This window comes from Limulus polyphemus, unplaced genomic scaffold, assembly GCF_000517525.1.
Source record: "Limulus polyphemus unplaced genomic scaffold, Limulus_polyphemus-2.1.2 Scaffold865, whole genome shotgun sequence".
NCBI lineage: Eukaryota > Metazoa > Arthropoda > Merostomata > Xiphosura > Limulidae > Limulus > Limulus polyphemus.
The window spans coordinates 52,144-62,113 of NW_013666475.1; the positions used below are offsets into that span (position 1 = coordinate 52,144).

Below are 9,970 nucleotides of genomic sequence, written 5' to 3' on the forward strand. Positions count from 1 at the left end.
GTTCCTCTACCAGACATCTAAATCATTGCTCTTCTTGTCAGTGTCAAGAGGAGCATCGAAATGGATCCCAGATTAACGACTGCAGAAGTGGCCAATATTGGTGGGATGAGCCCGAAATCTGTTCAACGGATTCTCCACAAATTGGGTCATCGTTGCAGAGCAGCTAGACGGAAGCCCTTATTAAGACCTGCCAACATAGTCAGACGAAAGAAGTGGGCAAGTGATATGATGACCAAGCCTCTGGACTTTTGGAAGACCGTATTTTTCTCAGACGAATCAAGATTCGCTCAATTTTCGGACCATGGAAGTATATGGGTCTGAAGAATGCCTCACCAAGAGTTTTGGCTCAACAGATTGCAGCCAACTGTGAAGCATGGTGGTTTCAGCGTGATGGTTTGGGGAGCTGTTTGAGTTGATGGGAGATCGAGCTTAGTGGAGTGCGTTGGCAACATAAATTTTGCGATATACGTCGAAATATTGGAGGAAGGACTCTTGCCACTTTATTCCTCGGGTTTCGTGGACAAGAACATAACGTTTGTTACAGGAAGATGGAGCACCGTGTCACACTGCTAGAAACACCCAAAAGTGGCAGGAAGAAAATGGTATCCAGAAGTTGCCCTGGCCGAGCCAATCTCCTGACATGGCTCCATTGAAAACCTCTGGGCCATACTCGACCGGCAAGTCTAGAAATAACTAAAAAACCAACTTCGAAGAGCGATCTACTCCAAGTTTTGAAGCAAGAGTGGGTGAAAATCCCACAATCTAAAATTGACGAGATGATTCTCACGATGTCCCAAAGGATCAACGAACTCCACGAAGCAAAAGGAAGATCTACTAGATATTAATTAAATTATAAGTATATCAATTCATGTGAATATGACTGAAAAATTTCATTTTTTCTGAAAAGGTGGTGTTTATTTACTTGTGACCACGCTGTGTAGATCCATAGAGAAACTAATGTCAGTTTTACTTTTATGATGTTTTGATGCTATTGTCTGCTCAGAGCAAAATAAAACTTAAATGCTTTCCTTAGGCATAAACTGGTAAACCTTTCAACTGAAGGACTAACTATTTCAGTGAGTGAAATATTGTACAATTATTTTTCCTGCCTAATTATATGACTTGGTCAATTTGACTGAGTTTGTGACCCCAAGTGACTATCAGAGTTTCCATACTATGTTTTGTGTAGCTTCACGAAATTTGCAAGCTTTCAGTAAATATTACAAGTCCTGTGTGTGCAAAAAATCAGATTTTTTAATTAATTATCTTTACTAAAAATGTTTACATGAATATATGGAGTAAGAGAGTTGACTGCTCCAAGTGCAAAGTGATTTTCATGTAAATATTGAAAATACTTTTCTTTATCTGAAAATAGGGAAATTTTATTTGCATAATCTCTAAATAAATATCAATTTGTCTGAAAAATATTAATCACCATAGAAAATACCCTTTTTCTATCTTTCTTTCTAGAATGATTGCGAATTGTAACATGAAACTACAATTGTTCATCCTAAAAAGCTTAAAGCTTGTAACAGCATACATCTGTTTATACTTAATTTTTTTTATTGCATTTGAATATGTCTAACTAATAATCCTTGTATGCAAGTTGTAAATCACTCGTCAAAAATGTAGGCTATGTTACCAGATCAAATTACGTAATACGTGAAGTTTTATTATTATTTTTCATTATCTTACCTAATCTAACTCCATCTAACCTAATAAGTTCTAATTTTTACATTTTAGTTATTTTTATAATAAATAGAGAATAAACATGAAAAACAACAAATATAGTACTTACCAGCATCCACTTTGTTTTTTACTGTCAATGAATCAATGAAACTTAAGCCTACTTTCTTTTACTACTATTCTAAATAATTTTTATTTAATTAAATAAAGCACCAAAGAACATAGAATATTAACATGCAAAAAGTAGACAACTTCCCCTAACTATCACAATTTTCTGGATTTTTAACTGTGCAAGAAGAACCGTTACAAAATCATCCAAGTTAGTTGTTATCTTTCCCGTGGGAACGAAGCTTGTACTAACAGTGAAATTGACAATTCTCCATGCAGAAAACAACGTTATATAATATGTCATTTGATAGATGGAACACAGAATTAAATGTAAAGGAGAACTATTAACAAATCCTGAAAGAGAGATTATGTGACAGGTGGGTGTGGCAAGAGTGGTCTGATTTTCTATTTGATGGCTTCTGTAACCAAACAGTATTGAAGACTATAAAAATTATAGTTTGTCTGAGCAATGATGATTTTATAGTGAGTAATTTACTTTGAATTTCATACATATTGGAGGGGTGGTGGATAAAATAGAGAAGAGGAGATGCCTACAGAAAATGTCACACAAGGGGAAATTCAGGATTTTTTAAAATATTGTCTTATAAAATTAAGAACTTAAAACTTTTATGCTATCAAAATATGGGTTATTTGCTAAGACTTTCTGCTATACTAATTGGTATAATGTAAACAAAAAGTAGATTAATAAAACTTTTAATGTAAGTCACTAAAACCTCATGACATATGCAGGAAAAGAAGCCTGTGGCGACAGAGTTAAACTGCAAGAAATATAATGAACTAACACCACTATAATTTAACTGGCTATCTAAGTAAGTTATAAGTGCTTCCTTACCTGGTCTAGGTAAACTCTGCAGTAGTATTAATCCTTTCCAGAAGGGTCACGGGTCAAGCTCAAGTCATCGTGTTTGTTGACTTGCATTAAAAATTTTATTGAACTAATATTTCATGAATTTATGTCAATAAGTTTGGTATCAAACTATAGATTATAATTCAAATTTTAGAACTATACATTACTACTCAATTTCTTAATTTAAAAGTAAATATTAAAAAAAACAGATAAAAATTGATTTTTGTGTGTCACGTGGTATGTTCAATGCAGCACTGGTTCAAATTAGATGTTTGTGATGTCAAAATACTAAGTCTATAGTTGTGTACGAGTTAGGAACTCAAATTACTGATATTAACAAGCTAGAATATAAAATAAGAACTTCCTATCTTTTCTGAGATATGGCTCATGTACTGAATCAAACACAGTGGCACTGCTCACCTCTTTCCATTTTTAGAAGTGCTTCCTTATATACACTTTACTTCTGTCTATGACATGTGAATAACCAATCAAAAGCTCAAAATGTCCCCCAAGTGGCCATTTTCAAGTATTACAACATCATCTCTTCCTTTTGATACAAATATTCAAGCTGGTAAGGTGAGTCTTTAGAACATTCGAAATTTCATATTTTTTTAAACCCAAATACAACTGAATTACAAAGTTTAATAAATTATAGTGGAATTCTATGGTATTTATATAGTAATTTATGATTTTTGGTTATTTCAAATGTAAATATAAAACCTAAAAAAAATTATTTTGTTTCACATCCTCCACATACAAAATTTGATAAGGCTTTGCAACCTACGGCAAGCAGAAAATGAGTACAAAGTTCGTAACTAAAAAGAGATAATTGTTTGAATTACTTCTTTTTTCTACTGTTCTATTTTTTAAGAACAATAAGTTTAAGAAGTTATTTGTAAGTAGTAATAATCTATAAAATATTTAATGTATAGTAATTGAAATGTGACTGTATTTTACAAAATACTAGTCCACTAAAACACAGCCAAGACAGGTCACTTGTGAAGACTAACAGTCAGTTTTATGTTATTGGATATGGTATCATGAGTGCACGTGAGCCGTGTCATTGTAACTTCTGTATTGATAGCCAGGCATGGTTAAAAGGTCAATATAATAAAAATAATAAACATATATAAATGCATAATGTTATGAGATTTAAGCTATTTAGTCTAAACATCTATGTTTTCATGTTATAATTTGTGTTAATTCTAGAATGAAAGAGGCATAATTTATTTATTAATTTTTTATGATAGTTGCAGGATTGGTCAAATCTACCAAACCCGTACAGAGATTAATTACTGAAAATAACAGACAAAATATAGTTTTTTCTTAAGAAACATTTAATAATTATCATCTACATATTATAAAGATTTCGCATATGAAACTTCAAAATCTTCTGATGCACAAAAGTATTTTTAATCTTAAAATTATAATTACTTTTCATGTTGGATAGGCACCATGTGAAAAGAAAAAAGGCATGAGAAAAACATTGCTTAACAAACCTTAAGACTTAATAAAAAAACTCTGATATCTTACGTATGAAAAACCTTGTAATGTTTACTGAGAATCTGCCAACTTTCGTGAACATACGCATACTAATTTAAAAGTTATAGCATGAAAACTATAACAAGTACAAAATAGTTATGTGGTCGGTCCAAGGGACTGAAACCCGTGCTGAAAGAGTTAATTGATCACAGTGAGAGTAAGTATCATCACACTTTGTGCACACATAGTTATGTATTTATGGATCATAAAAAATGACATAGCATATGGTCATGGGTGCTACTGTTTGGGTAAACTGACCTGTAATTATGTTGGCGAAATACTTAATTTACTGTCATTGAATCTTTTTAATTCGTGATTAATTTCTTGCAGGGAGTCTGAAGATACAGTGCTTATGATTCTACGAGAGCTTTATGCACTCCAAGGAATTCGGCCAAAGAGACAAGGTCCACCAACACCACAGAAGATTCCTTTGTATAACCCCGCCATTGCAAGACCTCCCCTACCACCTCTTCAGTCCTCAACAGCTTCAGACCTTGCAGCACCACCTGCTTTTGCGTCTATGCTAAACACCTCCACAGCACCTCTACAGTTTTCACAACCCCCTCCTGTGAATAAACCAGTTGGTCCCCCTCCTTTATCTGGGTTTGTAAGTGCCTCCCCTTTTACAAAGAAATAATAATAGTCTGTGCTACCCTACAAGTATACACACCGAGTTATTGTTAAATACGTACAAGTATCCTAAAGACTTAAAATACACGACAAGCATATGAGAGATTTCAAGTTATATCTCTTAGTGCTCTAAGAATTATCTTCTGTAATAGGTAAGAACTTAGTATAACAAAGCTCCTATAATAACAGTTAAGACATTCCATGTGTAGCAGGATGTATCAGAAAAATAGTTTTTTGTTTTTACTTCATTTTTACTAAAAATGCTCCTTTATGGCTTAACTTCATACTAGTAACAGAAGCATACCGACAGGAGTAGCAGTTAAATAGTTCTTTGGGAAGTAAACATAGTTTTTCATTAAAGTAAATACCAATATTGGACACATGCAACATAACTGAAACACTTGAAAGTTTAATAGAGCCAATAAAGTAAGTTTAATGTTTTTTTAAACAGTACTTCTGAACAGATCACACTGTAGTTTATATTAATACTATGCTAGAAAGTATCTTTAAAGAACTTGTTATATAATGGGTCTTCTAAAAACTTCATGCTACAAAATATTGTCATTTAGAGTGAAAGTGTTATTGTATCATGATTAAAGTGATATTTATAGCTTGTGTATTTCAGTATTAACTAACTATCAAACTTTATTTTTTCTACAAAGAAGTTAACCACTTTTGTGGTATATTCAAAAATACCAAAACATTGATTGGTAATCTGAATTATTTGCTATTGAATTCAATTTCTACTAATTAAAAACTTATCCTATAAAATGTTTTAAATCATAAAAAATGCTATTTTTAGATTATACACCAGCTGTCAAGTTACTAAATATGGCAAGATTATTTAAACAGTATTATTGTGAAATGTTTTAATAACTAGCCACAAGCAGAAGTGCTTTTGAACTTTGAAATAATTAAGTGGTGCGAGGATTATAAAACATGTAGTAGTCTTGGGAAAACTTTTAAGTAAATTATACTTTTATGTTTCTGCACTATATTTAATAAGATTAAAACACATAATGGGCAAATAGCTTTGAGTTTTAGTTGTCAACAGCTAATATCCTAATAAAACTAAATTTGACAATGTTATTGGTGACTTAAGAATGAAGACTACAAAGGTTAGTTTTTTTCAAATATTGGTCGTATATTCTACTAATATCTCTTGCTATCCATGTATTATTCTTATATGCAGCAAATATAAATCATAAAAGGTATTGCTAATAAAGAAACTCTTTTAAATACAGTGGTAGTAATGTAAGCATGATGATTCAAATTTACATCATAGTTTAAAAAACTAAACATTAATACTTTAGCATTAGTTTATTTTACTATGTAAATGGCTGATAAATAATAAACTTGTCAACTGCTAAGTCCTTTCCAGAGATGTTAAAGTAAAATCTTATTTGAAGAAGTTATTTATTACTCTTTATTAATATAAAATTATCTCAGCTTTAAGAGGTTATGTACTCGCAAAGAAAGATTAACAAGTAATTAGAATTGCCAGTTATGTTTACTGACATTAAAATGAGTGACAAGCCTTTTTGTCAGCCGAGATTTATCTATTCTATACAGTTTAAGGATGTATTCTGAAACAGCTGTATTGAAGTTGTAATGTTGTTGTTAAACATCTGATTTGAATTCCTTTTAATGCCCTTTCTTTGCAATAATATATACATCTGAGGTAACAATACATTAAGTTTAAACTTATCAGCTCCCAAAATTTGGGAAGTTAGTGTAAGTGTAAATATCTGTGTTTTACTTGTGGATTGTTATGTAAAATAAATCAAGGGAAGTGGTTCATTCATTTAATGCTGTTTCTTCATACTTTTATTTTGGTTTCAATTTCTGAGATTTGTACACATTGATTAAAGGTTTTCAGTGATTTGTGGTGCATACTGTGACTATTTGAAAACAAATTTATTACACTAATTACTTAATACATTGTACAAATCAGTCATCATCAATTACAAACTCACTTGTTCAGTGTTTCTTAATGCTTGTTTGAACTACAGCTCTTAGTTATATATAGTATACATTTCCTACTTTATGGGCTTTCATGGTTATCCTTCTGTCTATTCTTAATATGGAAACCAAATTATTCAATCACACATTAAAATTTCATTGAATTTGTTTTCAATGTTTGACACTTGCTATCCATAAAATTAGTGAAAAAAGATTATTTTAACAGTAACCTTAAATTTGCAACTTGTTTTGGTAAAAACTGATTTTTTCACTAGAATTATAAATAGTTAAGCTTTAGTAAAACTTCTCGAACATTTAAATTATAACATCCATGGAAACTATTTTTTTAGTTGATCTTCGAAATTTTCCATTCCAAGTCTCACTTTGATACATCACACTTCCAAACTTCTAAAATCCTAAAAAACAAAAACTGTCAGTTTCATCAAAAGCATATTGTCACATCATAAACTAAAATAGTGGCATAATACCCAGAGTAATTTTTATGAACTATGGTATTTTTGCTTTTCATTTAATGTTATGAAATATAACTAGTAAACATTGTATGTAGTAAAGTTCTAATTTCTGTTTGAAACAATGATAATGAAACTTGTAAACAAAAAGAATCATCATAATTTTTTTTTTTCAAGCTTCAAACTCTCCACATAACACAGTATATGACATTAAAGCTTATCAGCAATACTTGCAGGAAATGTACTTTTTATTATGTGAAACGAATCCACAGCTAGTGTACTCTGTCTCAATATAATGAGTAGTTGTATTCTAATAAACCTTGCTTTTCGAAAATATCTAGCAATTCATGAAGTAATAAAATCAGTTTAAATAAGCCATTTTATAATAGTTCAGAAAACTTTTTTTTTTTTTACAAGTATTTCCAAAAGCTCTACATAGTTTGTATATTACTTATTCATTGGTGTTTTTTAACTTCTGTCAAACAACTTTATAAAGAACTACACAATAAGTGATGTTCTCCAAATATACCTTTTCTATATTTTTGGAAAATAGTTCTTGGAATATTGTTTAAGATGTAAAAAGCTGTCTAAACTAAATTACAGAAAAATACATGAAATAAAATTTGACCTTTAACTTTTAACTGCAATGTATTTAAACAATCCCCCCCCCCCATTTAGAAGATAAATGTCACTTATAATGAAAACTTCCTACAAGTCTAATAATAGAATTTCATTATGATAAAATTATCTGAATGAAAATACATTAAAGTGTAATATCTTTTTGCAACTTAATCATGCTCAGATTAGCAACAGGTCTGGTGTATGTAATATCCAATAAATTTTCCCCATTTACTAAAAATATGCTGAAACTATGGATTCGGGGACCTTATGGTTTCCAATATACTAAGACAAAAGCACTGGGGGGGGGGTTCATTATCTTCCTGTTTTCTGGCCAAATGGATGCTTTTTTCCTGTGCTATTTCATATTTTACAGCATAGAAAACATAGACTGAGATGGAAACAAATGATGACCCTATGCCTCCTGTTAGTGAAAAGCATTTCAAGTAAAATAAATGAAGTCATCAATGTAGGTATGACCATGGTTAAAAGGTTATTAAGGAGAGGAGTACAAAAAGATTGGAAAAAAATAATACAAAGAAAACCAGAAATAAATACAGGAAAGAAGCCACTACTTCTTCAAAAAGAAAAAGATGCAATTTTCTTGGATCGTCTCAAGACAGTAATTCAGATGTTAATAATATTCATCTTGAAGCTAAAACATCTTGTGTACTGTTTGTTACTGCTCTTATTCATATACTTCTGGTTATTATTTGCACTGAAATATCTAAGTTTCTGGCCAGGTTTACACCAAAACTGTAAACGAACCTTGTCAAAATAGGTCACCTTTGACAACATGTTTGAAAATTATATTACAATCAGTTGCTGGTTTTGGACTTTTTTTTTAGACTGATGTCTAAATTGTACAACACAAAAGTGTAAAATTAGTACTTCTAGTGTCTGTTGATGTGAAAAATTTTCACATATTTTAGAGACTTTGGCTTTATTATGTTGTGAATTCAGGGTTAAAAACAAATTTAATGTTTTATGTAATGTACAAACCTCCAGCATATTAATTTGTGCATTCCTTCTCTCATTTAACTCTCCAGAAATATATAATGGATTTACTTGCAAACAATAGCATTATTCCAGTTTCACAACTCCTATTTATACTTTTTGTGGTACAGTTTGAGATAATTCTTTTAGTCAAATATTTCAAATCACTGAACAGTTACAAGTGTTTTGAATAATGCAATAACTGTCAATATTTAACAATGTTGTAGGTTGTAAGGCTCATATGTAGCTATGGGTTTACCACTCTACCCATTCACTGCTTATACTTCTGCATTTATATTATAAAACCAAATTTTTTCACCATCACCAAAATCTTAAAAAGAGTTGTGTTACCATTAAAACCGTACACTCAACAACTAGAACTTTTTAAAGAATGCCAAGTCATTAGTAAATAGTTCACCTTAAATTAGCAAACTGTTATTTCTCTTTTATTTTTGTTAATTATAAGTACTTTGTTTTTTATATATAATAACGGGTTGTTTCTGTTACTTTTAGAACATTCTTATGGAAAGTCACACTTTTTAATGCTATTATTTTCAATAATCACATTATTTTCTTCTATTTTTATTCACTTTTACATGATTATGTTTACAGTCTTAATTATGAAAAGCTTCTCCCTTCCACTTAAATTATTTATAATTTTTTTTCTTATTGCTTTAATAAAAGAAGTGCTTGATAATATGAAAAAGTCCATCCTACTTTAAATTTAAGTTTTCTGCCTTTGATTAATAAAATGCCGATTTTTCTTACTTAACCCGATGACTACCGGTACTAACTTTCTTAGTAGGCAAAATCATTTATGAATTGAAAAAAATGATAGAGAACTTATCTTTTAATGGATTTCTGATTTTATTTTTATAAATAGTAGCATAACATTCAATTATTTGTAAACAATTGTATTCTTTAAAGAAGTTTAAAGAGGAATTTAATGAAAAAATTCCTAAAATACGTTTTAGACTGTAAATAAGCACCCTCTAAGAAGAAATGTTTTTTTTTTAAGATATTTCCTTTCACCTCAGCACTGGTTGTGCCATCTATGATTGGTATCTAAACCTTTTTCTAGTCTGTTTTC

The 9,970-nt window shown here is 30.5% G+C and overlaps 2 protein-coding genes across 2 annotated transcripts in view; one reads left to right on the forward strand and one right to left on the reverse strand.

The window, feature by feature from the left end:
* LOC106460933 (phospholipase DDHD2-like) overlaps positions 1-6,718 on the forward strand; it is a 55,518-nt gene extending 48,800 nt beyond the window's left edge. Inside the window, exon 17 of the mRNA XM_013920690.2 lies at positions 4,535-6,718. Within this exon, the coding sequence (XP_013776144.1) occupies positions 4,535-4,841 (307 nt within the window). The 3' untranslated portion in view covers positions 4,842-6,718. The remainder of the gene's footprint in view (positions 1-4,534) is intronic.
* Positions 6,719-6,732: 14 nt separating this feature from the next.
* The window catches only part of LOC106460934 (V-type proton ATPase subunit e 1-like), an 8,178-nt gene continuing 4,940 nt past the window's right edge, over positions 6,733-9,970 (reverse strand). Inside the window, exon 4 of the mRNA XM_013920691.2 lies at positions 6,733-7,212. The gene's annotated coding sequence lies outside the window, so the exon portion shown is untranslated. The remainder of the gene's footprint in view (positions 7,213-9,970) is intronic.